This window comes from Dendroctonus ponderosae, unplaced genomic scaffold (assembly GCF_020466585.1).
Source record: "Dendroctonus ponderosae isolate FM_Combo_2020 unplaced genomic scaffold, Dpon_F_20191213v2 Dpon_F_20191213_1, whole genome shotgun sequence".
In the NCBI taxonomy this organism is placed as follows: domain Eukaryota; kingdom Metazoa; phylum Arthropoda; class Insecta; order Coleoptera; family Curculionidae; genus Dendroctonus; species Dendroctonus ponderosae.
Window position 1 is genome coordinate 7,601,508 of NW_026017110.1, and position 24,157 is coordinate 7,625,664.

General features: G+C 41.6%; 8 protein-coding genes across 11 annotated transcripts; 5 read left to right on the top strand and 3 right to left on the bottom strand.

Annotated features, from left to right (window-relative positions):
* Positions 1–59: 59 nt before the first annotated feature.
* On the bottom strand, positions 60–6,158 carry LOC109541619 (sucrose-6-phosphate hydrolase). Of its 2 annotated transcripts, XM_019910498.2 has the most exons (3): positions 5,962–6,146; positions 3,506–3,665; positions 60–1,526 (listed from the first exon to the last, which is right to left on the bottom strand). In XM_019910498.2, exon 3 carries the CDS (start codon positions 1,520–1,522, stop codon positions 89–91), a length of 1,434 nt encoding a protein of 477 aa, XP_019766057.2. In that variant the 5' UTR covers positions 1,523–1,526; positions 3,506–3,665; positions 5,962–6,146; the 3' UTR covers positions 60–88. The 2 variants fall into 2 exon arrangements, with proteins under 2 accessions (XP_019766057.2, XP_019766056.2); XM_019910497.2 differs by lacking the exon at positions 3,506–3,665 and having other exon boundaries at positions 5,962–6,158.
* A 32-nt stretch (positions 6,159–6,190) lies between these two features.
* Positions 6,191–7,176, bottom strand: LOC109541621. The gene is made up of 4 exons (XM_019910500.2): positions 6,867–7,176; positions 6,657–6,812; positions 6,458–6,604; positions 6,191–6,407 (listed from the first exon to the last, which is right to left on the bottom strand). Exons 1-4 carry the CDS (start codon positions 7,071–7,073, stop codon positions 6,243–6,245), a joined length of 675 nt encoding a protein of 224 aa, XP_019766059.2. The 5' UTR covers positions 7,074–7,176; the 3' UTR covers positions 6,191–6,242.
* Positions 7,177–7,399: 223 nt separating this feature from the next.
* Positions 7,400–10,067, top strand: LOC109538923 (post-GPI attachment to proteins factor 2). The gene is made up of 3 exons (XM_019906367.2): positions 7,400–7,967; positions 8,021–8,221; positions 8,283–10,067. Exons 1-3 carry the CDS (start codon positions 7,538–7,540, stop codon positions 8,414–8,416), a joined length of 765 nt encoding a protein of 254 aa, XP_019761926.1. The 5' UTR covers positions 7,400–7,537; the 3' UTR covers positions 8,417–10,067.
* A 74-nt stretch (positions 10,068–10,141) lies between these two features.
* LOC109541613 (inhibitor of growth protein 1) lies at positions 10,142–11,821 on the top strand. The gene is made up of 3 exons (XM_019910491.2): positions 10,142–10,800; positions 10,857–11,060; positions 11,117–11,821. The coding sequence occupies exons 1-3, from the start codon at positions 10,665–10,667 to the stop codon at positions 11,701–11,703; spliced, it is 927 nt and encodes a 308-aa protein (XP_019766050.2). The 5' UTR covers positions 10,142–10,664; the 3' UTR covers positions 11,704–11,821.
* Positions 11,822–11,883: 62 nt separating this feature from the next.
* LOC109541612 (ras association domain-containing protein 8) lies at positions 11,884–14,993 on the bottom strand. Of its 2 annotated transcripts, XM_019910490.2 has the most exons (10): positions 14,858–14,993; positions 14,696–14,796; positions 14,368–14,639; positions 14,023–14,314; positions 13,833–13,970; positions 13,661–13,777; positions 13,469–13,608; positions 13,238–13,412; positions 12,918–13,180; positions 11,884–12,862 (listed from the first exon to the last, which is right to left on the bottom strand). In XM_019910490.2, the coding sequence occupies exons 2-9, from the start codon at positions 14,765–14,767 to the stop codon at positions 12,953–12,955; spliced, it is 1,434 nt and encodes a 477-aa protein (XP_019766049.2). In that variant the 5' UTR covers positions 14,768–14,796; positions 14,858–14,993; the 3' UTR covers positions 11,884–12,862; positions 12,918–12,952. The 2 variants fall into 2 exon arrangements, with proteins under 2 accessions (XP_019766049.2, XP_019766048.2); XM_019910489.2 differs by having other exon boundaries at positions 11,884–13,180.
* A 25-nt stretch (positions 14,994–15,018) lies between these two features.
* LOC109541618 lies at positions 15,019–15,854 on the top strand. The gene is made up of 3 exons (XM_019910496.2): positions 15,019–15,145; positions 15,204–15,531; positions 15,583–15,854. The coding sequence occupies exons 1-3, from the start codon at positions 15,126–15,128 to the stop codon at positions 15,838–15,840; spliced, it is 606 nt and encodes a 201-aa protein (XP_019766055.2). The 5' UTR covers positions 15,019–15,125; the 3' UTR covers positions 15,841–15,854.
* A 1,028-nt stretch (positions 15,855–16,882) lies between these two features.
* Positions 16,883–18,340, top strand: LOC109541622 (glycine N-methyltransferase). 2 transcript variants are annotated; one of them, XM_019910501.2, is made up of 7 exons: positions 16,883–16,973; positions 17,038–17,283; positions 17,342–17,469; positions 17,530–17,665; positions 17,720–17,840; positions 17,910–18,040; positions 18,098–18,340. In XM_019910501.2, the coding sequence occupies exons 2-7, from the start codon at positions 17,078–17,080 to the stop codon at positions 18,270–18,272; spliced, it is 897 nt and encodes a 298-aa protein (XP_019766060.2). In that variant the 5' UTR covers positions 16,883–16,973; positions 17,038–17,077; the 3' UTR covers positions 18,273–18,340. The 2 variants fall into 2 exon arrangements, with proteins under 2 accessions (XP_019766060.2, XP_048526542.1); XM_048670585.1 differs by having other exon boundaries at positions 16,895–16,973; positions 17,076–17,283.
* A 1,792-nt stretch (positions 18,341–20,132) lies between these two features.
* On the top strand, positions 20,133–21,459 carry LOC109541611 (helix-loop-helix protein delilah). Its single transcript, XM_019910488.2, has one exon. It carries the CDS (start codon positions 20,331–20,333, stop codon positions 20,973–20,975), a length of 645 nt encoding a protein of 214 aa, XP_019766047.1. The 5' UTR covers positions 20,133–20,330; the 3' UTR covers positions 20,976–21,459.
* Positions 21,460–24,157: the final 2,698 nt, after the last annotated feature.

Here is a 24,157-nt window from a genome sequence, read left to right on the forward strand (position 1 = left end):
CAAAAATCGTGCCGATCTGACCTAGAATTGAAAAATCAGTGATAAGAATGAATTTCATAACTGTTTAAATAGCATTTATCATTGATAACTACAAGTCCCAGACTTTAAGTCTATCTACTGCCACTGAGCCATTCTGAGCAGTGATCAGAAACGTTCTGAGCTCAGCGTCCGGGTAAATTCTACTGCTCATCACCGCTTGGCCATCGTTCACAAACACTTCCATTGAAGAGCCATCGATGAAAATATCCAAAGACAAATTGCCAGTTAGGTTTACAGCTACACTCCTGCTGCTTCTCGTTATATTGTAGGCAGGATAGTGGCGCTCCAGGAAAACTCTGCTGCAGTTGCGATCTACATGCACCTGAGCGCCTCCGTCTCTTTCAAAACTCTCCTTAGTCAGCTGAATTGCGAATGAATTGCTGCTGGAGTTGTGCAGTTTGAAGTCCAAAGCCACCTCACTATGGGAGATGTTTTGGAGTATCGCCACTCCTCCCCCAGGGGCTATGTGGAGGGTTTGAGGAACCTCCAGGCGCTCAGTGCGTAGGCTTTGAATCTCCCGCAAGGGCCGCACTTCCAAGTCTCCCTGATCGGAGAGCGTGAGCTCCCGGGGGAGGGAAAGCATCCCTGCCCAGCCTGAGGCGTTTTCAGGGAACTGGGACTCCCACATCCCCAACCAGCCTATTTCCAGTCTCCTTCCATCGGGCGCCTCAAACGTCTGAGAGGCGTAGAAGTCGTGCCCGTGATCCAACTCCCTGAAGCCTCTTTCCACAGCAAAATTTCCTCCTGGGGCCCAACTCCCTACGAAATACCCAGTCTGAAACAGGTTCTGGAAGTCCTCTCCTTTGCTCTGGATGCCTTGGGGATTTACCACCAAAACCTGCTTTCCTTCCAAGGAGAAAAAGTCTGGACACTCCCACATGTACCCCAAGGACGGGTCTGCTTGAGCCAAAACCCCTTGTGGCGTCCAGTTGAAGAAATCTGGGGAACTATAGAGCGAAACTTGTCCTCGTTCATCGGCGGTTTGGGCCCCAATAACCACATACCAAGACCCGTCCTGCCACCAGGCTTTGGGGTCTCGAAAATTACTCTCATTCCCCCCAATTACTACCCCCAACTTTTCAAAAGCGACCCCATCCTGGCTGGTTGCAACCATTTGCACCTGCCGAGTGCCATTCTCGCTAACCCCCGTATAAATGAGGGTGAGGGTCTCATTCAGGAGAACTGCTGACCCTGAGAATGCCCCATCGATGTCCCCGGGTAGGGATGGGGCAAGGGCGATGGGCAGGTGCTCCCAAGTGAGCAAATCGGGGCTTCTAGCATGACCCCAGTGCATTAAACCCCATTGGGGCGCCGCGGGGTTGTATTGCCAAAATACGTGGTAGAAGCCCTGGAAGTAGATGAGGCCGTTGGGGTCATTCATCCAGCCATGTTGGGGTGCGATGTGATATTTGGGGTACCAGCCAGTTTCAGGCAGGGCGATGGCTGATGAGATGAAGACAGCGTAGAGCACTGGACGTAGCATGTTTCTGAAAAAATGTTCCCGTTGAAGATGGATGGGGTTTTAAGGGCCGAAACGTTCAGGGTGGTTTGGTGTTTTTCTCTGTCTGTTTGGGTGATTTTTAACAAATATTTAGGCTAAGGCCTAGACTTATAATTTATTCCGATCCCTTGGGGAAAGCAGGGACGGATTTCTGCGGATACGCGTTTAAAAAATTTCAATTTTAACACCAAAGCACGTACAGTACCCAAATTTTGACCAAGTAGAAAAAACACTTGGGGCAATAAAGGGTGGAATTTTCAATCAAATCTAAGTAACGACTGGCCTTTTGCGGGCCGTCAAAGCCGACTAAATGGTAGCAATCATAAACCATCGCATCGGATCTACCCCCAAAAATATAGGTGTTAAACTAAAGCAGGAGGGTTTAACGCCACGAAGACAATATCCAAAATCTGGAAAATCCTCAAATCCAGCGAGTTTCTCGTTTCTAAGAGTTTCACAAACGTTTCATTGCAAAGACGCGATTTCAAACCCTTGCATTCGCCTGTTTGAAAAAATCCTATAGCTAAACCATAACAGGTAGCAACCTGAAATTCCAGTGCAACAAAAGCAACACCATAGGGAATGTTAAGGCGAAGTTTGGCCTGAATCCACGGAGTTTAACATTTTTGTGCGCTTCTCAAACATGAATTGGACAAACTATATTTTCAGTGGTTAAAAAAATTTGGTCTTTTTCAACCTTACATAGACAACAAACTGCAAGGAAACAAAATATCGAAATGAACCCTCCTGAGAAGTTTCCTTGAAGGTAAGAATGAGTTTTTGATTTTTACTGGGCTCTAGAAGATGACTCTGAAAAGAAGGAATCTTAGGCAGTGGCTCGCGTTTGCTTAAAAAAATCTCATTTCCACACGACAACTAGCACCAACCTAAACTTTTCACACAATGAACGCAACTGTAGTAGAAACAATCAGCAGAAGTTTCACACCAATCCCACAAGTTTCTGATTTTTACGCTCCTCTTGTAGATGACCCTGAATAGAAAACGTTTCAGACACTTGCAGCAGCTTGTTTGAAAAAATCTCTTTCTTAACCCGAACCAGCTAACAATCTGGCACTTTAACGCCGTGGAAACAATACTGAAGGCTAAAAGTTGGAGAAGTTTCACTCGAGTTCAGTGAGATTCTCACTTTTGCGAGCCCCGGGAATTTGGCTCTGAAAAGAAGCAATAGTGAGTGGCTAAAAATGTGTCTGGAAAGAAAAATTTTTCAGATGCAACTGCAAATTTTTTTAATTGAAAGCGAACAAGAGTAGGGCTATCAGAAATTTTAACAGAGCGAAAACAGCACTTGAATTACTGTACAGACTGAGTTTCGCTCGAATTTAGTCCGACTCTAATTTCTACAGAGTTCTCAAACATCACCCCATGAGAAAGTAGCCAGAAACACTTAAGGAAAAAATTCTCACTTCCGAACTCAAAAAAGTTTGTTGCTGGAATTTTGTCACTATAGAAGCAACATATCAGGGAAACTGCAGACAAAGTTTGGCTCGATTTTAGGGAGATTCTGATTTTTAGGAGGCACGCGTATGTGACCCTGTAAATAAGCGATTTCGAACACTATCAATAGCCAATCGAAAATAATTTAATTTTGAAACCAAGGGTGGTAATGAACTGAAACTTTAATGAGGCCGACAGAATATTTGAGCAGATGCTTAGACGGAGCTTCTGTCACATTGAGTCCAATTCTGAATTTGGAGAACTCCTCAAACATGACTTTAGTTGGAAGCAGTCACAAGCACTTACATGGTCCGATTTAAAAAATCTCACGTCTAAACCAACTGAAGTTGGTGTACAATATTTTGCCCGTGTAAAACAAGCATATAAAGGAACGCTGCGACAAAGTTTCACTATAATCGAGTAGGAGATTAATTTTTCACAGGCTCTCGAATGTGACGCAGAAAATTTCGACTTTAGACACTTGCATTCGCCAATTCAAAAAAATCTCACCTGCAAACTACCGCTGCTAATTAACTGGGGTTTTCACTAAGTCAACAGAACCTTTGAACTCATGCTCAGATGGAGCTTCGGTCAATTTTGGTCCTCACTGATTTTTCTAGGGCTTCTCAAACACGACTCTAAGATAATGCCCTCAGAAACTATTGCAGGGCTAAAACCAAAACACGTAACGCCTTAAAATTTTAATTGAAGTAAAGGTAAAATTCGAGGAGAAACTCAGATAAAGTCTCACTCAAATCCAGTGGGAGTCTGATTTTTCAGAGGCCCTCGAACATTGACGAAATAGGTAGCACTAAATAAAAAATTCTAGTTGACAAATAAAACAGAAACAATAACAGCGATATACAATAAACCATAACAGGTAGCGACCTGAAATTCTAGTGCAACAAAAGCAACACCATAGGGAATGTTAAGGCGAAGTTTCGCCTGAATCCACGGAGTTTAACATTTTTGTGCGCTTCTCAAACATGAATTGGACAAACTATATTTTCAGTGGTTAAAAAAATGTGGTCTTTTTCAACCCTACATAGACAACAAACTGCAAGGAAACAAAATATCGAAATGAACCCTCCTGAGAAGTTTCCTTGAAGGTAAGAGTGAGTTTTTGATTTTTACTGGCCTCTAGAAGATGACTCTGAAAAGAAGGAATCTAAGGCAGTGGCTCGCGTTTGCTTAAAAAAATCTCATTTCCACGCGACAACAAGCACCAACCTAAACTTTTCACACAATAAACGCAACTGTATTAAGAACAATCAGAAGAAGATTCACTCCAATCCCACAAGTTTCTGATTTTTACGCTCCTCTTGTAGATGACCCTGATTGAGAACGTTTCAGACACTTGCAGCAGCTTGTTTGAAAAAATCTCTTACTCAACCTGAACCAGCTAACAACTTGGCACTTTAACACCGTGGAAACAATACTGAAGGCTAAAAGTTGGAGAAGTTTCACTTGAGTCCAGTGAGCTTCTGACTTTTGCCAGCCCCGGCAATTTGGCTATGAAAAGAAGCAATTTCAGACATTTACAAGAGTCTGTTTAAAAAATTCCCATTTTGACACTAAAACAAGTAGCAAGCTCAAATCTTCCACCGGTAAAAACAAAATGCAGTAGAATAATGTGAAGAGGTTTTTACTTTAACACAGTGATGTGCTGATTGTTGGGAGTGGCTAAAAATGTGTCTGGAAAGAAAAAATTTCAGATGCAACTGCAAATTTTTTTAATTGAAAGCGAACAAGAGTAGGGCCATCAGAAATTTTAACAGAGCGAAAACAGCACTTGAATTACTGTACAGACTGAGTTTCACTCGAATTTAGTCCGACTCTAATTTTTACAGAGTTCTCAAATATCACCCCAAGAGAAAGCAGTCACAAGCACTTAAGGAAAAAAATCTCACTTTCAAACCTGAAAAAGTTTGTTGCTGGAATTTTGTCACTATGGAAGCAACATATCAGGAAAACTGCAGAGAAAGTTTCACTCGATTTTAGGGCGATTCTTATTTTTAGGGTACGCGTATGTGACCCGGAAAATAAGCGATTTCGGGCACTAGCAGTAGCCAATCGAAAATAATTTAATTTTGAAACCAAGGGCGATAATGAACTGAAACTTTAATGAGGCCGAAAGAACATTTGAGCAGATGCTTAGACGGAGCTTCTGTCACACTGAGTCCAATCCTGAGTTTTGTAGAACTCCTCAAACATGACTTTAGTTGGAAGCAGTCAAAAGCCTTACATGGTCCGATTAAAAAAATCTCACGTTTAAACCAACTGAAGTTGGCCTCCAAGATTTTGCCCCTGTAAAACAGACATATACAGGAATGCTATGACAAAGTTTCACTATAATCGAGGGCGAGATTAATTTTTCCCAGGCTGTCTAATGAGACGCAGAAAATTTCGACTTTGGACACTTGTATTAGCCCACTCAAATAATCTCAAGTACAAACTACAGTTGCTAATAAACTGGGGTTTTCACCAAGTCAAAAGAACCTTTGAACTGATGCTCAGATGGACATTCCGTCAAATTTTATCCTCTACTAATTTTTCTATGGCTTCTTAAACATAATCTAAGATAAAGCACTCAGAAACTCTTACAGGTCTAAAACGAAAACACGTGACTTAAAATTTTAATTGAAGTAAAGGTAAAATTCGAGGAGAAACCCAAACAAAATCTCACTCAAATCCAGTGCGAGTTTGATTTTTCAAAGGCTCTCAAACATTGACCAAATAGGTAGCACTAAAAAATTCTATTTGCCAACTAAAACAGGAAGAATCACAGCAACACGCAATAGCAAAAAGCAAATAAATTTTAGCTCAAAAACACTCAAAGTCCATCAAGCAGAAACTCACCATGATTTTTCCACAAAAAGTGGCTTTTACCTCGAGATAAATAGACCAACTTTTTGGCCTGTTTTCAGCAAATTTTAGCAAAATATATTAGTTTCCTGAATACCTACCTTCTAAAGGATTAACCAGTTCTACGCAACTCTCACCGGCAGCAAACACGTTTATTGCAATAGTGTAAAAGGACGATAAAATACAGCATAATTTGTTAAAATTGTAGATAATAACATCGATGAATAACCATTAGAATGAAATATGCAGGAACTGTGACCACGGGACAAATGAAAGTAATTAGATACAAAAATGTAGGATTTTATCAGTTTGATGAAATCGAGAGCCCACTCATAGATTAGTAGCGTTTATTGAAAATACTTATTTCATGAAACGCACCCTGCTACCCTTTTCTTGCCTTGCTGATGCTCGCATGAATTTCTATGCAACTTCTTCCGGTGTCATGCTCGATTTCGATCTTAAACTCCGAATTTCCTGCAGCCATCCCAATTTGGTTTTTGTACTTCAACAGGCTGAATTTGTTTTCGGTGCCGCTGCAGATTTTCCTCTAAAAAGCTCCAATTTTGGGCAAATGTTTGCAGCTTTACCACAACTTACCGCCTTAACTGGGCATTTGGTGGGAATGCCCATCACATCCAGCCCTTCAGCCAAGTTGGGGGTATTTTTCAGCAGGTCGGAAAGTTCGCACAAGTTTATCTCGCCCTCGATCAAAGGAAGGGGCGCTTTTTTCGCTTGGTACTTTCCCTGCAAATAAAATCCATTGTTTGTCTATTAGAGTGGTTCTATGAAGTGAAACCTTAGCAGTTGTAAAGTCTTTGGTGATTTCCACACATCCGCTCCCATACACGTTGCACTCTTTGTCTAGAATCACGGTAAAATCCTTCGCTGGTAGCTTGATGATGCTGTCATCCACGCAATTTTGGTACTTCACCAGCTTAATGGAGTAGCCGTTCTGTAAACCGGAATCTGATCAACTGAGAAAGTGTTACAGGGTGTTGAGACTTACACAGGCACAGCTAAAGCGCAAATAACAAAGAAAAGGCAGCACCCAAACCAAATTCATTGTGTGCTGTTTAGCTGGTAATGAGCTGCTTTTCGCAAAAAATGGGGTTTTATAAATTAATGGCTCGGCCCGGATTTGCATGATTTTTTGATAAAATCCCCGCTGGAAATGGGTTTTTAATTGCGCCCAACAGGCTTGGATGGGCGCCATAACAAAAGCTATTAGTTGGATAGTGATCGGGAATTTTGTTCTATGACGATTTAGAGGAAATTGCCAACCAGGCAATTAAAGCCGGTGTTTTTACATATTTTTTTAGCTGGAGGATGGAATTTTTTAATTTTCTTCAATATTATTTTTTTTATTTCCAAAAAAATATCAGGATGTTTATTTATGTATCTTTATATCAGTAATCATTTATAGAAATTTTTTTTGGTGTTCTTGGCAAAAAAACCCCGAGCAAATTAAAATCCTTACAGTGTTCGGATTTTTAGCTGGGCCACGCCCCATTTCCTCATCCAATTGCCACTTGGTATCCGCGGGGGCGTAGACGTAGCCGGGGGTTTATTGATGTTTACCAAGCTGACGTTTGTTGTAACCTCAATGTTTCGACTAAAAACAATGTTTTGATAAAACCGTTTACAATTTAGGACTGTTTATAGATTAAGGGGCGAACAATGGGCCCGAGCAAGACACAGTACGCGCTGATCTACAACGAGTACGAGTACAGGCCGAATTTGCGCGTATCGTTCACAAAGGTGATTGTGCTGGTGATGTGTTTTCCCCTGCTCGCTTTCCTGTTTTGTATCATCTACTCTGTGATTTTTAACTTTGAAAATGCCACGTACACGCACTGCCAAGTCTACAATGCGCTGCCTTCGATATCCGCCGCGATAGGAAACTTTTCGCCCCAGAGGGAGATCTGGCAGACTGCCATGACTCTGCAGCTGTTTCCCAGGATTCTGGTGGCGAGAGAGTACTTGAACCATCACCACAAGATGCTGCACTCGAAGAACATGTGGATGGGCTATTTGGCCTTTATCCTGAACATTGTGGAGAATATTTCCTTGATAACTTTGTCGTTTTTTACTTCTTCCAAGTTTTATGGTAAGGGATCGAACGTGTGCCCCAAACTCGGGTTAAACACGCCGCTTTTTCAGCTGTACATGAAAAGGCCTTTGTCACGTTCATTTTGGTGTCCGAAATCTACATGCTGCTGATCTGTATTGTGCAGAGCAGATATAAACGCCCCCTCAGGCTTAGCTTGCTCTGGAAGAAGCGCTGTATGATCGCCAATGTTGTCTTCATTTCTCTGGCTGTGTACTTTTTTATGCGACACAATTCGATGTGTGAACCTTATGGTAAGTTTTCAATTTTTACCATATTTCTTAAGAGTTGCTGCTGAAAGAAATTCTCTTTAAGTGTACTCGATGTTTGCTGTCTCAGAATACATTGTGGTGCTCTCCAACATCGCGTTCCATTTCACTGCTTATTTGGACTTTCACGAGAAAGACCTGGTCATCTTCAAGCATGGTTTCGCCGTCACCGACAGATAATATTTGGTCATTTAGCTAGTAATTTAATTTATTTCCAATTTTTCCGTGTGAAAAATCTACCTCAAATTCTGGCTGTGCAAGCAAGTAGTTCTCAGCAATTTTCCACAGACGAATTATTTGCGTTGGGGCGGATTTTTCACATCTGGTAAGCCATTTAAATGCGCGTTGTTTTATTTCGAGACCGACCGTCTTCCCGATTCATTCCAAAATCGCCACTCTTGATTCAGTTTTTGCATCAAACACAGGGTATTAGATTGTTTTTTGTGAACTTTGAACACTTGAAAGATTTGGTTTCTGTTTTTTTCTATGCGGAATGTGATACAAATATAATAATTAACTCTTTACGTGTTAAACAGGGTGTCTGTAAAATGTATGGAGAAAAATTCCTCCTGTTCTGTTTAATCGAAAAGTGTGCTATGGCAAAGAAATTGCGGAAGGATTTTGTGCAGGCGTTTTGCAGACAGCCTGTATAAAAACAATCCTGTACAGAGCGGCCACCGCAAAATATTTGGAGCCTTAATTCGGATGGGTTTTATCCGATTTGCATACATGCAAAAATGCAACATAAATGCATGTTAAGCACTGACCGACGAGGCTCATAAATAAACAAAGTGGGGAAGTATCTACAGGGTGTCTGGAAATTACTGTGCAATACCGCAACTGTGCTTACTTATTTTCACACTTTAAAGCTCGATATTTCCAATACTATTCTGCGGGGGTTTTCGACCAAGTGGCCTTTTTTGCTCACAACTGATAAGGGAAGAAACGAAGCAATCCCAATCGCCGATATACTTGGTGAGCGAAAAGTTACAGTCAATTGAAGGGGGATCTACCTTAACTCGTATGTTACATGCTTCGAGTCTAGTCAATTTTATTCAAAAAAAAATTGCAAAAACCAATTTAACGCCCTGCATTTTCAAAACTAAGCACTTGGGAGCCCATGTTTATATAAAAAACTTCGAGTTTTTGTCTCCGTTAAGGTATTTCAAGCAAATTGCTAGCCACCCTGTAAATGTTTTTGTATATTTTGCACTGTACATAATATTCTATCTCTGCACTTCTCTATAACTGTTCAACGGATGGAGTTTTGGTGGTAAACTTATTGTAACTACTTAATAATTATTAATAATCTCCTCAGGCGAATTTAGGTTTTTGCGCCGGGTTATTGAGGATAATTAAGTGAAAGCGGCGCTTTTATCTAAGAAAAACGCGGATGTTTCGATGCTCTCAAGACTGACGAATTTAACCGATTTTAACCCGCAGGTGTCCTTCCATTCACAATGAGATTTTAATCGGTTTGCAAGCAAACTTATAATTCTGTTTATAGGCTACATTTACTCTTAAAAAAACCCAACGGATTGATAAATTTCTTCTCGGTTCTTATAATGTTATTTACAAATAACTGAGTTATTTTGTATTTTTTTTCACCCACTTGTTATAAAATCGATACTCGACGGTATTAACCATGTGATTTAGTTGTTTTTTGTTAAGTTTTAACTTTGTACTCTAAAAAAGCCTGCAGGTCCATATCAAAGGGCGCAACGACCGTTACTTAACACATACGCTGCATATAACGCCCCGCTCTGAAACGCCCATTATTTGTATGCGACAAACATTGAATAAATATTTTATTAGTCATAAAACTGATCAATAAACGGCGATTTTTTTGTTCTCAGAAAAAAAACCAATTTCCAATGGAATGATGATGGATTATGCATTCTGGCGCCGTTTGGTGAAACCCACTGAATTCTTGCTAGAGAAAGTAATTTTCCTCTACGCGTGAAGAATCAGTGGCCTACTTTGCCCACTTTTGCCCAACACTCAGTGTAATTCTTAAAAAACTATTCCGACTCACGGCTTCGGTAATACACAACGGCTAGACAGAGGGCGCAGGATATCGCCTCCCCAAGTTACACAAGAAGAAGACTAGAGTCAAGGGCGTGGTTGCCAGAATTCGCCTTCCACAGAAAAATGCGTCCTGATTGAGACAAAAGCAGGCTAGTACAGTAGTACAGCAGCTACATTTGAGAGCCCAGTGGCTGTGTTTATAATATTAATAGCCGTGGAGCAAAGCTGTCCTCGTTGCCCCAGCCCTCTAGTTAAAGCGTAAGTTCGGATGAAAAGCGCACACTGGCAACACAGCGTAGGCGTCAATTGTCAAAGTAATACTAACCTGCTTTGTTTGGGTCCGATTTCCCTTGGTTAAATTTGAATTTTCTCCAATATGTGCCAGAGAAACTGAGCAAAAATGCTGAACCAAGTCAAGGTAGAAGCCCTATACTCGGCCACCTATGTCGAAAATTACCTGGACTGTGTGGAGAACTTCCCTAACGAGCTGCAGCGTCTGATTTCCCGTATGCGAGAACTGGACGTCTACTATTTAGGTAAAAATAGCCCCAAAGGGGCCCCCTTAAGTGAAATTAACTATCGTGATTTGTAGCTCGCGTGCGAGACGTACAGAACCAGCAGAAACATCTGAAAGAATGCACCAGCAACAACCAGAAGGAGAAACTGTTCAAGAGGATGCAGCAGGCGTTGATTGCAGCGCAGGAACTGGGCGACGAAAAGATGACCCTACTGCAAATCATACAGGAGAAAATCGAAGTAAAAACCCGCGGTTTGGACCAGGATTTTAAAAATTTAGGTAAGTATTGTATATGCAATTTTAATGCATCAAGTGAAAGGGCTGATGGTTTGCAGATTTCGGCAAAGGGGAGCCATCCCTGCCGGAGCCCAAGGAGGTTCCGCCTCCTGTAACGTTGGCGACCACCAACAGCACCACATCAGCTCCTATTAACGTGGAGCGCCCCGTTAAAAGAGCCCGCAGGACTAGAAACGAAAAAGACAACTACGCCCCTGCAGAAACCAGACAGGCTGAAGCTGTCGCTACTGATCACGTGCTTAGAAGTCAGGCGCCTGCCGTGAGCACCAGTACAGCCAGCACCAGCCAGAAGAAAACCACCACTGGCAAGAAGAAAAAGCGCAAAACGCGACAAATCCAGGCTCAACGGGAGGATTCACCACCACCAGAAGAACAAGTTATTGATCCGGACGAGCCCACTTATTGCCTGTGCGATCAGATTTCGTTTGGGGAAATGATCATGTGCGACAACGATTTGTGCCCCATAGAGTGGTTCCATTTTTCCTGTGTGACGCTGACAACGAAGCCCAAGGGAAAGTGGTACTGCCCTAAATGCAGAGGGGACCGGCCCAATGTCATGAAACCGAAAGCCCAGTTTTTACGTGAGTTGGAGAAGTACAACAAGGAGAAGGAGGAAAAAACATAATGGTGACCATGGTTTGCAAACGAATTTTTAAACTAAGTGTATTGTTAATGGGTTGGTCCTGGTTGCAGGTGTTTGCCATCGTCATTTCCTTTCAAATATATTCAGCTTGTTTCATTTTCCCACAATCTACATTATTTGCACCCAGTTCCTTCTAAGCTAGTTTGAAATACCAAACCACCATTAATCGATTCAAATTTATAATTTCTATATATATAAATATCTATACCTTTTGATATGGCAGTGTAACTTAATATAAATAGAAATCGGTGCATAAATAATAATAGAAAAATATAAAAAACACTAAACAAGAGCCTACCAAGAGATTAACGTGCAGTTCGCTAAAATGTAAATAAATAATTTGCTTACATTATGGCATAACAATATACAAAACACTTCAGTCGAGAAACACGTGACTTTACTTTGTGGCTTATCAATTTGCATTTTACTAGTAGTAGAAAAACGGAAATATTTTACATGGAAAAAAGACCTGCTGAGATCAATAGGCTTTCGTAATTATTCAAATTTCAATACAGTACAGGGAGCGTGTTCCAACTTATTTATCAGCCACCCGAATAATCTTGAATATTGAACCTTTTAATAAAATCTAATGTGATGGTAAAATCGCATCAGCAGAAGAAAAATGAGTGCAATATTTGAAGAAACCCAAACTAGTTAATTGAGAAAAGAGCTGACAAGATGGAACATACAATCCTGTAAATGCTAAACCTACACGACTATAAAACATCTGGTTTGTCTGGTAATGGAGATTCTGAAATTACGAGCTAAATAAACATCTACAGTGAGTTCCAGGATAGATTAACAAGAAGTCGAATAATTGGACAAAAAAAATCGAATCCTGCTTGTTGTAAAACTAAGGTATACAAAATATAAGTTTTTCCAATTGGTTTATAAAACGCCCTCTATAACCCGGAATAACAATTTTTTATAGACCTTAGTTTTTCAACAGCAGGATCCACAAATTTGATTTTTATGCCAATTTCACTTCTTCACCTATCGTGGGACACATGGAATATTGACAACACCCCTTACCTTCAAAGAATCTCACTACATAGAACTTGAATGCGTGCTTGGTACCATACAGGGTGTTTTTATAAAATTGGTCCTAACCTCCGGTTGCGTTTCAATGGCCTATAAACACCTTCAAGGGCGCCAGTGGGTCTCCCAGGGAATTTTTTTAAGTACATTAAACCTACCTACATTTCGGCTAATGGGGAATAAATAAATCACTTTAGACCCAGACGCCGTGGGGATTTTTGCTAGTCGGGACCGCGTTTTCCAGTTGTCTGGGCGATCCGATCATTTTGCGAGTCGTGCCCTTGGTGGGACCCTCCAGGATTTGTCGGATATCCTCGGGGGGTGCGATACTGAGACTTTGCAGGTTGGCCTCCTTCATTTCCTGAACCAATTGTTCCACCTGCTTCTTTTTTTCGATTATGCACACTTCCAATTGCGCCACCTGCAAGGATGCATTCAGATCAACCTACTGTACTTGCTGATTGGTTCGGTTATTTACCTCTTTCTTCAGATCCTCGGCAGTTAGATGGTGCATGTCGGTGCTCTGTTTGGCCAGCTCGATGTCCTTTTGAATCCGCTCTAGTTCCATTAGGATACTTCGTTCTACTTGCTTGCGCGTTTCGTGCTTTTTGCTGCTCATTCGCTGTTCCAATTGCAGCTCGTCCATTAAGAGCCTGAGCCCCCAAGCAGATTTACATTTGCTTAAAGATGATCAAGAGACGCAGCTTACCTTATTTTGTTCTTGCATTGCAGCAGTTCCGTTTCACAGTTGGCCAGTTTGGATCGCAGCAGGGTGATTTCGGATTTGAGCGTCTTCTCCTGCTGCTTGACTATTTCGCTCTCATCCTCCACATAGGCCAGGTCCTGGATCTTTAGCGGTGACAATTAGCTGCAAATTTTCGCGACGATATCGCGCACTTACTTGGTCTTTGTTGTTTTTCGTTTGGCTGCTGATGTTCGCCATTTCCTGCGCAATAAAGTCCAGCTGCAGCTGCTTCTCTCGTTCCTTGCTTTCCCAGAAGACTATTTCGGCGTCGAACTAATTAAAAATCCTCCTTTATCCGGAAGGAAAAACTAAAAAATGCAATCTATACCTTAGTGAGATCCACCTGCTGGCTGTTGAGCTTGTCTCTTTGATAATTGATCAGCGCGATTAATTCCCGATATTGAGCATTATAGAGAGCATTATCTTGGGGAGGCTGTCGGGTTTTGGCATCCCACTTGGGCGCAGCCTGAAAAGCCCCACAAATAAAACCCTTTCCCCACAAGTCCGCATTGTCTTACCGGGAATATGTTTTTCTTAAACTTATCGTTGTTAACATTTGAACTAGGAGGCGGCGGGTCTCTGTAGGGCGGCGGCGCAGGGGGGTCCTTGTAGGAGGGGGCCACCTTATGACTAGGAGACTCCAACAAGCCCCGATCGGACGAATCAGAGCCCATATAGTTGGGCTTTTTAGGGGAACTGTGGGGCGAATTGTTCGGGAATGGTTCCCTAACTTCGAGCTGCACGGTTTTCACCTGTTGCTGCTGGATTCCTTTCACAATCCCCACATTATCGGGGCTGGATAGGTGTTTGCTGGAAAAATCAAATCAGCACCGTCTAGAGAGCGAAGCCTTTAGACAAACCACCTGGTTTCAAACGCTCGGCTTTGACTGTCTTTTAGTATGTCCGTATAGGGGGGCTGCGCCACTGAATTGTGGGGCTTTGGCTTGTTGGGGGGTTTGCTGCTGTCGCTTCTTTGTAGTATGAACTGCACGTCGTTCGAGTATTCGCCCCATTTGAGCAAAATCTTCATCGGGTTCTCATGGGGCGCCAGTTGTCTCTCGTTGTTCCTCCAGCGTTCAATCAGTGTAAACCGTCCAGATTTGCCAGTAGCATGAGCTAGGGCAAACACTACATCCTGAAACAACAAATCGAGGGTAAACCTGGAAACAACTGGCTGCTATAAATGATTACCTGGCAAGTGGTATTCTCAGTGACTCCACAGACTATTCGTTGGATTCCTTCGACCCAAACTTTCAATTCCATCGCTTTAGGGCTTGGAATGGATGCTCAGCCTGAAACAGGGCATTACGGGTGAGTTTGTCGCCCTTCTGAGCAACTCTGGGGTTTAATTACTGCGCAATTTCCTCGTGCAACGCTTGCCTCATTTTACCCTGCCAATAGGGGCTGCGCCACTTAATGGGGATGTTTTTTATTCTACTACTAGTGGGCAAGATGTTGACGTGAATTTTGACGTTCAACAAACCCGAAGGTAGCTCGTAAAGTTTCTGAGGTTAGTTTGACCGGATTTGGCACAAAACTGACAGCGATTTGTTGTTGTTTACACATATTAATTATTTTATAGGGCTTTGCCCCTTTGAACCCCTGAATCTGGATTAGCTCAATGGAAAAAGACAAGAGCAGGTATTGTCTCTATCAGAACACGGTTACATTTGTCTTGCTTGATGAATTCACATCTCAGGGGCATAAAACACCACCGCGAAAAGACCAAATACAAGGGAAACAGCACGAAGAACCGAAAGTATGTGCCTGCCAAAACTAGGCCCCAATTGGAGCCCAACTGGGATCGCTATGAAAAGCCAGAGGGCGACGAATTGGGGCCCAAGTTGGCCAGCAGCACGGACTTTGCCCTGCTGGCCGGCGCCCCTTTGACGATAGGCAGCCGCCGGCAGGCCGACAGTGTTGAAACTGAGCCGGAGCTATTTGCTTTGAATGTGGCCCTGCTGGCTAAGAGCATGGCAACTGTGCCCTTTTGGCAGAAATTGGGGATTTCCAAGGAGTATTTTGAGGTAATTGGTAGCTGTAGATGTTTAGCGGAGTTAAATTCTGATGAGTTGCAGGAGAGCCAAATCCGGGAAATGGAGCAAAGAGCCCAGGCTAATCTAGAGGCCTATGAAGAATACTTGGGGAGCTTTCATACATCAGCTGTAGATTTGGAAGGTTTGGGGCTTGAGGACTCTGATGAGGAGCAGACTTCGTATCAAGCGGGTAACAAACAGTTTGGTTTTAATCCTGCTGTTTCAGAACTAAAAGCACCTGAACAGGCAGGCAACAGTGAGGACCTAGAGAAATGGCTGGATGATTTTTTGGGCGAATAAAGCACTTGTTTTTTCTTAATGGTTTATTTTCGCCTATCAAGCGTCCTTTGCCATGATTCCGAATAATTTTGTTTAAAAATTAACCGGTTATTTCGGGTATAGATAAGGAATATTGCTAAATCATCTAAACAGAAGCGACGAAAAATGGTGTTTGTGCGACCTGCAGGTTCAAAATCAGCCGAAACAACTGATAACTGATCAGATTTCCAAACCCCCAGTTATTGTTAGTGAACATGCAAGTCATTGCTGGGCTGATGTAACTTATCGTCGTGTTATCCGCAGCATTAAGCGTACCAATTCAATTGCGGCTTTTTGCAAAAAGTGCGCACTTTAAGCCTCTATTCCTCGTTGGCAAACAGAGCTTTGCAGTTCAACGGGTTCTCTAAATATGAGCAAAATAATAAGAGCGGATCTCAGTCCCGCATTTTAATCTTGAACTTTTGTCTTTTGCGTGAAAACCAAAAACATTTATACAATGATTTATATTTATACAAAAAAGAGCGCAATTTAAGGCTGTATCCCGCAGCGACAGAGCTTTTTAGCTTATCTGGTGCTCGAAATATGAGCAATGACAAAAAGCGGTTAATCTCAAATTTTTGCATTCTGCGTGAAAGCCAGAAATATTTCTTAAATGATGTTTTTATGTAAAAATTGGGTCAATTTAAGGATCTATCTCGCATTGGTAACTGGAGCTTTGCAACTGAACCGGTTCTCTAGATACAAGCCAAATACTAACAACGGACTTCAAAATTAACATTAATCTTGAATTTCCACATTAAGTAAATAAACTAACTTCGACTAAAAGTTTAATATTGACAAGACTTAAACGGACTTGAAGAGATCCACATAACAACAGCAGGCACTTCGTTGGGAAAACACATGCTAAATTCAGCCCCCATCCAGTCAAGAATGTCCAGGCAATATTTTTACCGTGGTTAATCAGAGAAAATCCTGACAAAAAATCACTTTACGTTCATTTTTCAAAGGTTGGGGTTCTTAAGGCGTTGCAGGAAAAGAGAGCAGCTCTTTTAGTATAAAACGGATATAATCTCTTTGGTAATTTATGTGTATTGATTTATCGCACGCACAGTGACTTGGGTTTTGCAATTTGAAAAAAATCCTCTTCATTTTCGGTGAGTTGATTTTTGGGGTTTACCCATTTTTTTCAGTTAGAAAGCATGATTTTTTGTCTATTAGCACCCAAAGTAAGACTGAACATTTTTTTGGGGTCTCAGCAATGGCTCAGAACGTGATTAATACTCGAACGCAAGGCGCCGCCCTCGAAGGCATGAAGGATCAGTATGCGGATGGAAAGGCGGCCAAAGTATGGGAAGCCTTTATCGGCGACAAAAACTCCCGGACTCAGAACTACAAGAACTTTCTTTTGGGCGTTTTGCGCAGAAAGGGCTGCAAGCGCATCTTGGACGTTGCCTGCGGAACTGGGTACACACATTTAGGCTCAGCAGTTTTTTGCAAGTTGCTAATGGCCCGATTTTTGCAGAATCGACTCCATCATGCTAGTGGAAGAAGGTTTCGAGGTGGTTTCAGTGGATGCTTCCGATAAAATGCTAAAATACGCGCTGAAGTCCAGATGGGCGCGCCGCAGGGATTCAGCATTCGACAAATGGAGTAAGTTGTCCATTCTTTTCGCACAAACCCGCCTTATCAAACCGTTCATTTTCTTTGCAGCAATTGAAGAAGCCAACTGGGTGACTTTGTACGATGACATTGAAGATCTGGTGGGCGATGGCTTCGATGCGGTGATTTGCTTGGGGAATTCTTTCGCTCATTTGCTGGATAATTTCGGGGATCAGCGCGAGCAAAAGTGAGGACGAGAGGGAGAAATGTGAAGAGTAAAGAGTGATTGAGGGTTTTTCAGGCTGGCCTTGAGGAACTTTGAAAAGTGCGTCAAACCTGGAGGGTTTCTGCTGATTGATCATCGCAACTACGACAATATTATTGATAGTGGAGAAACAGCCGCTAAGAGTATTTATTACAATGTAAGTAGGGAATATGCAGTGAGCAAGCTGTAAAGAAAACTGGAAAAAACGGTCTTTTTTGCTGTTTAGCCCACACATACAACGGACATAAAAACCTCAGTTCTCTACGTGAGTGGCAAGCCAGCTTTGGTCACGTTGGACTATTTGATTGATCTCAGTTCGGACAAGGAGGACCGATGGGTCGAAGAGTCCCAAGTGAGGTGCGAACGACTGGATAGTTGCGGGTGATTCGGGGCTAAATTTCCGTTGTTTTCCAGTGAATTCAGACTCTCCTACTACCCTCATAGACTGAAGGTATTCACCCACATGCTGGAGCAGGCCTTTGGGGAGAATTCCACCTATCAGATCTTCGGCGACTTTCGGCCATTGGGAGACATTGAAACTCCCAACTTTTACATACACTTAGTGGAGAAATACAGCTCGTTTTTCTAGTTGATTTTCGTCGATTTAAGATATTTATTTTTGTACTTATAGATCTGTAAATATATTTTTTTATTTAGCTGCCTGCGGTTTTTTCCTTATACAGCGCAAGCAGTGGCAATTATTGCATTAGAAGCGATGCGAGCAACATAATTAAAGGTATGATGCATAACCCGATTGCAAAAGAAGCACAGGCGTAAGAAAAAACGTTCGACCAAACGAAATTGGTTAAATGGGACGCACAAAGCGTCCATCGTCTAGAAATAACGAGTTTGTGTACTTTTCTCACGTAAATCAATTTACAGCAATTTGAGGCTAAATACCGAAACCGTCCTTTTTTCTTCTGTCTGTGCCATAAGTTATGTTGTCGACTAATGGAATTCCATTACGCAACGATTAGTTAATTGAGACCGCAGAGTTTATTGTTATGGAAAAAATGGGAAGGTCTTAATTGTTCAATTGGGTGGCCGAAGGCCGTGTTAAAGGTTAACTCGACTCCTTAACCACGAGGGTTGAGGTAAGAAAAAAACCCAAATTTTCAAGCCAATGAGAAATTAAACCGATAGAAATAAAGAAAACATCAAGGAATTTCCCTCAACCTTCCAGGAAACCGCACAAAGCAAGTTGAGAAGGTTCTCCCAAAAAAATAATTGCGGTCAATCTGCAACAGATAAAACGCTAAAACTCTGGGTTTTTGCACAGAAAGGTTCGGTCTATTTTTGCCAAAAATTCGAACAAAATCGGACTACAATGTGAATTTGTAGGCTCATGCAAACTGCGTTCCAAGAAACCGTGCAAGGCGATCTGACACGGTTTTCTGGAATAAAATCATAACAACGAATCTACAGCAGATTAAAGACTGAAATTCTGGGGGTTTGCACAAAACGGCTTTATGTAAATTAGGAAAAAAATTTAAAAAAATGTGAATCCCACATGTTTAGGCTCCTCACACAACACATGTTTAGGCTCCCTCGAACTTCCTTCCTAAAAGAAACCGTCTAAGCAGAGCTAAGCACGTTCTCCTAAAAAAATAATTACATCCAAGCTGTGCCAGTTAAACGCCTGAAATTCTGGGTTATTTGACCAAAGGGACCGTGCCATATTCAGATAAAATTTAAATAAAATCGGCCAGCACAACAAATTTTTAGCTGCTTGCAAACTTCCTTCTAAAAAACCGCCAAATATTGAGTTAAGGGGTTGTCTTAAAAAAGTTCTTGCGGCCAAGCTACTATAGAGAAATTACTGAAATTTTGGGCTTTTGTGCAGAAAATCCGAACAAAATCAGAATGCAGAGCAAATTTTTTAGCTCTTGYTTTCTTCAAGGAAATCGTTCAGATTGAGGTAAGCACGTTTGCCTAAAAAGTCCATTGCGGCCAAGCGGCAACAGATAAAATGCTGAAACTTTGAAATGTTGTAGCAAAGGGTTCGAGTGTTACATCCAGGTAAATTTTGAATTAAATCGGTGAGCACAGCGCATTTTTAGGTCCTAGCGAACTTTCCTTGAAGAAACCGCCATACGCGAGTTAAGCAGGTTGCCTTAAAAATCACTGCGGGCAATCCACAGCAGCTAAATGTCTGAACTTTTAGACTTTTGCACAAAAGGGTTCCGTGTGCACCCGCATGAAATTTTAGCAAAATTGAGCCACTCAATCAATTTTTAATTTCGCGCAGAAAAAGCGTACCAGGCAGCCAACATTTGAGCAATGGCTAAATCGAATTTGCTCCAGCCAGAACAATTGCAAATTTCTAAACGGCTGCAAGCTATTGAAAACTCATCGGTTACATCAGCGAGCGGCCAGCAAACGACTTTAAGGTCAATCTACCTGAAGAAAAGTCCACATGACCCTCCCCCAATAAGTGTGTGCGGGAGTCAAAGACAGTGGGAGATGGTCAGCTTTAAAGCGAACCTGCTACCTCGAGAGATCGAGCAAGTCGCACCAAATTTAGTCACCGTCTCCTGCTGCTGCAGTTAGCAGTATCTGCAGCTTCTTGCGCGATCTGGTGGTTCTTTGAGGGCCGCGCGTACTAAAGACCGTTCTATGACTGGCCGAGAAAATCCGCTAAATCCTCATGTTGCAGTACGAACAAGAGCTTTCGGAGCGTTTGGGCTTCGCCCTGGACTCGAACAACAATTCCAGTGGTGTTGCTGGAAAACGGGGTGAAAAGTACGGGTTGAGACCGCGCACGATTCGCCGGAAGAATGTCCTGTCGGACTTTGAAGAAATCCCGTTGGTTCATTCCAAGAAGTGCCACTCGGAGAAGGTGGCCAAGCCGAAATCTGCTCCTCTGAGCAAATATCGCCGGAAAACTGCTAATGCGAGGGAGCGCACTCGCATGAAGGAAATCAACCAGGCGTTCGAGACGCTTAGGAAGGCCGTGCCTCAGATCACTCCCAATCTGCAGCAGAATGAAAAACTGACAAAAATCACCACCCTGCGTCTTGCCATGAAGTATATTGCAGCCCTTTCGGCCGCCCTGAGCAGCAGTCCGGCCGAGTTGCCTCATCAGGACATTTTTTCTGAGTGCTCCGAGCTGGAATCCTTTCTGCTGGAGTCGGATGGCGAATCTTTGCCGGTAAATAGTGACTTGTCCGATCACTCGCTTACTCCGCAGGAGTTTTGCGTGGACTTTGATGACTCGCTTACTTCCGTCGATTTTTCCTCCGACTTTTCCGACCATTTGCCCTTCGACACTTACCTGAATGACTTCAGCTAACGCCGGCTGAGCCTAGGGCGGGTTTAGGAACTTTGTGATATTTTTAGGGGGTAATTTTGGGGAGTTTTTCTACTACTGTACATTTGGCCGCCCAATCGGGCGGCAGCAATCGCTGGCAGCTTTATCATGTATTATACAAAGTTTTCGTTATTAGGTCATACATAATTTTAGCAGCAAAATTGTGCAAATCTGCATCGCACTCTAGGTAATTATTAGACTAATTTATTTGTGTACAATCTTCATGTCTTTCGTGCCATAATACTGAATGCCCTGAACAACCGGCCGTCTTTTGCCTGATTTTTTGGGGTGGAGAAAGTGGCCGCGTTTTTTCGGTCATTCCTGTATCTATTGTGTATATTTTTTCGTTTATCACGTGAAACCAAGTGCCTTATTTCCATTTAACGTTGTAAGTCCTTTGATACGACGATGTAGATTTAGGATTTTTTTGTGTAATGTTTCAATAAATAGACTATTTTTTATATTTTATGTGGGTTTTATTGCATTAATGTAAAACCGAAATATTATCAAAAGAGTTTGGATTTCGCATCAATTGCTTGAAGCTGGTGGGTTTAAAAAAAAATTAACCAGATTTTTTGAGTAAATCTAACACAAGATTTTCTAATATTTTGTGCATCTTGCCCCAAAAATTAGAAACTGATGGAAATTGGTTGGGAAACATTTGAAATCTGAGTGTTTTTGATTGAAATTCGTCTATTTTCCAGTGTTTTCAATCATTGACTGGACAGATTTACGTAAAAGCTGGCTTTTAATTGTTTTCGTGGCAGACAAAGCTTACTTTTATACAGAGCAGATGCAGAGCGAATTTAAGGCTCCGTGCAAACTTGCTTCTAAAAAGCCGCCTAAGTGAGTTCAGTAAGCGGTCCTAAAAAATTAATTGCCGCCAAACTCCAATAGATAAAGAACTGAAAGTCCATACTTTTGAACAAAGATGCATATTGGCAAAAATTTTTAGAAAAATCGCAATACAGAAGGAATTTTTAGGCTTTTGCAAACTTTCTTCCAGGAAACCGACCAGAGTAAGTTGTATGCATATTTATCTCAAAAAAATATTACGTCCAAGCTGCAACAGAGAAAAAACTGTAAGTTTTCTGCTTAAAAAATGTCTCAAGTAAGTTGAGCAGGTTGCCTTAAAAAATATTGTGGTCAAACTTCGGCAGATAAAAGACTGAAACTCCGCAGTTTTGCAAGAAAGGGTTTAATGTGTATGCGAAAAAAAAATCCAGTAAAATCGGAATGCAGACTAAATTTTGCCTTTTGCAAACTTTCTTCCAAACTGAGCAAATTTATTTACAAACTGGCTGGTAATTGTTTTTATGGCAGGCAAATGTTATTTTTGTAATATTTTTACCGACTTCCTTTTTTATTCTAATAAAAATCTTCTATCTTTATATATAAATTCTATTCATATGTAAAGATAGAAGACTGGATTTAGTGAAAATAATTGTCACTTTTAGGCCTCAGTAGCTCAATTGTAGCCAAAGTTTTTGGAAAAAAGCAAAGAATGCGACTCACCTTGCTTGAAATCTACAAGTTTTGGGTGTAAGAGTAAGGGTGACATAATTTTCAGCTGGGTTAGTATTTTTCTTGCTGATTTTCCGCTTTTCAGTTCATCAGTGATAGTTTGCTGGGTATTTACAACGAAAGGCACAACAAGTTCAGATTCAGTGGGAATATTTGGCAATTTTTCAGCTAAAACTGCACACGAATGCGCTTTATCTATGGCCAAAATAAGATTCTGAAGAGGGAAAGTTATTTTGATGCGACCAATTGTTCATTTCAAAGTACAAATCTCTTAATTTTTGTTTTTTAGTGGGAAACAGTTGCAACTTTCTCCACCTGGTGATGAAGTATTCGGGAAACTAATGCTAGTTCGGAGGTAAATTGCAACTAAAAGAACAAATTCTGAGGTTTTAGTGGGAATATTTGGCAATTTTTCAGCTAAAACTGCACACGAATGCGCTTTATCTACGGCCAAAATAAGATTCTGAAGAGGGGAAATTATTTTGATGCTACCAATTGTTCATTTCAAAGAACAAATCTCTTAATTTTTGTTTTTCAGTGGGAAATAGTTGCAACTTTCTCTACCTGGTGATGAAGTATTCGGGAAACTAATGCTAGTTCGGAGGTAAATTGCAACTAAAAGCGCAAATTCTGAGGTTTTAGTGGGAATATTTGCTGGTTTTTCAGTTGAAAACCTCCCAAGAACGAGCTTTGCTCTTAATAATTACAAATGAGTGCACTTAAGAGAACGAATATTGATGGGGATTTACTTTAGCAGCTGATGTAAACTTCATTGCCAAATTGGTGAGAATAATTGCACTTTCTCTTTATATTTCCTACAATTAAAATTACCTTATTAAATCGTTGTATGAGTCGGTCCTCCTGACCAAAAAGATTTTGCAAATTCAGCCAGCATGAAAAGCATTCAATGTTCCTGCTTCTTCACGTTTGGCCCAACCCCTTGATGTTAATCTCTGGCTAATCTTTCGCAAAGATGGTGGTCACGATGCGGCCTAATCTGCTCCGACCTGTTTGTTCCTCCTTGGTCAATTAACTTTACTGCTGCCGATACACTCGGGAGATTTATGCCTCCTTAAGGTGGTATAAACGTTCGGCTTTGGACAATTGATTTGGCGGTTTTCTCATGCTAGTGAAAAGCCGCCGCGTTCACCGTCTAGCAGCAGTTTTCTGCACGGTTTCGCGCAAAACTTCTTCATTAGATGCCTAACAACGACCATGCTGCAGAACAATGAAACTTTCGGTGTTCACAGAGCCGCCACAGGTTTCTGATGTATGAAAGTATGGAGTTGGGAATTGACCAATTTCAGGTACCTTTCAGGGATGGATCTGAGCTCTTGCTCTATGGTTCTATAAAAGAGGATTTCTAGCTCTAAAAGTGTGAGTATTTCGAATAGTGCTGAGAATCTTCGGAATTTTTGGCACTTCTTTTAGCCCAGTTTGCAATTTTATTTTTGTATGAATTTGGCAGGATTTGCTTCAAAGTTGAGAACATTTCGATGGAAATGTCGTTATAGACGAGGTTTTTTGGAATTTATGGGCTAAATATGATCTTGTTAGGGTATTTTTGCAGCAGTTGTTCTAAAAATGTATTACTGCGAAAGCAAAGGCGCTATAAGCCTGATTTTTATTTCAGCCGGCAG

Coding starts and splice junctions, on each gene's coding strand:
- LOC109541619 (XM_019910497.2), bottom strand. CDS start 1,522: ATGCTACGTCCAGTGCTCTACGCTGTCTTCATCTCATCAGCCATCGCC.
- LOC109541621 (XM_019910500.2), bottom strand. CDS start 7,073: ATGGCGCCCATCCAAGCCTGTTGGGCGCAATTAAAAACCCATTTCCAG. Junction 6,813..6,866: donor TGCGCTTTAGCTGTGCCTGT/GTAAGTCTCAAC, acceptor TCCGGTTTACAG/AACGGCTACTCCATTAAGCT. Junction 6,408..6,457: donor CCAAATGCCCAGTTAAGGCG/GTAAGTTGTGGT, acceptor GGAGCTTTTTAG/AGGAAAATCTGCAGCGGCAC.
- LOC109538923 (XM_019906367.2), top strand. CDS start 7,538: ATGGGCCCGAGCAAGACACAGTACGCGCTGATCTACAACGAGTACGAG. Junction 7,968..8,020: donor TACTTCTTCCAAGTTTTATG/GTAAGGGATCGA, acceptor CCGCTTTTTCAG/CTGTACATGAAAAGGCCTTT. Junction 8,222..8,282: donor TTCGATGTGTGAACCTTATG/GTAAGTTTTCAA, acceptor ATTCTCTTTAAG/TGTACTCGATGTTTGCTGTC.
- LOC109541613 (XM_019910491.2), top strand. CDS start 10,665: ATGCTGAACCAAGTCAAGGTAGAAGCCCTATACTCGGCCACCTATGTC. Junction 10,801..10,856: donor ACTGGACGTCTACTATTTAG/GTAAAAATAGCC, acceptor CGTGATTTGTAG/CTCGCGTGCGAGACGTACAG. Junction 11,061..11,116: donor CCAGGATTTTAAAAATTTAG/GTAAGTATTGTA, acceptor GATGGTTTGCAG/ATTTCGGCAAAGGGGAGCCA.
- LOC109541612 (XM_019910490.2), bottom strand. CDS start 14,767: ATGGAATTGAAAGTTTGGGTCGAAGGAATCCAACGAATAGTCTGTGGA. Junction 13,971..14,022: donor TTAAGAAAAACATATTCCCG/GTAAGACAATGC, acceptor GGGGCTTTTCAG/GCTGCGCCCAAGTGGGATGC. Junction 13,181..13,237: donor CCGAGGATCTGAAGAAAGAG/GTAAATAACCGA, acceptor GCATCCTTGCAG/GTGGCGCAATTGGAAGTGTG.
- LOC109541618 (XM_019910496.2), top strand. CDS start 15,126: ATGGAAAAAGACAAGAGCAG. Junction 15,146..15,203: donor ATGGAAAAAGACAAGAGCAG/GTATTGTCTCTA, acceptor TTCACATCTCAG/GGGCATAAAACACCACCGCG. Junction 15,532..15,582: donor TTTCCAAGGAGTATTTTGAG/GTAATTGGTAGC, acceptor GATGAGTTGCAG/GAGAGCCAAATCCGGGAAAT.
- LOC109541622 (XM_019910501.2), top strand. CDS start 17,078: ATGGCTCAGAACGTGATTAATACTCGAACGCAAGGCGCCGCCCTCGAA. Junction 17,284..17,341: donor GACGTTGCCTGCGGAACTGG/GTACACACATTT, acceptor CGATTTTTGCAG/AATCGACTCCATCATGCTAG. Junction 17,841..17,909: donor CTAAGAGTATTTATTACAAT/GTAAGTAGGGAA, acceptor TTTGCTGTTTAG/CCCACACATACAACGGACAT.
- LOC109541611 (XM_019910488.2), top strand. CDS start 20,331: ATGTTGCAGTACGAACAAGAGCTTTCGGAGCGTTTGGGCTTCGCCCTG.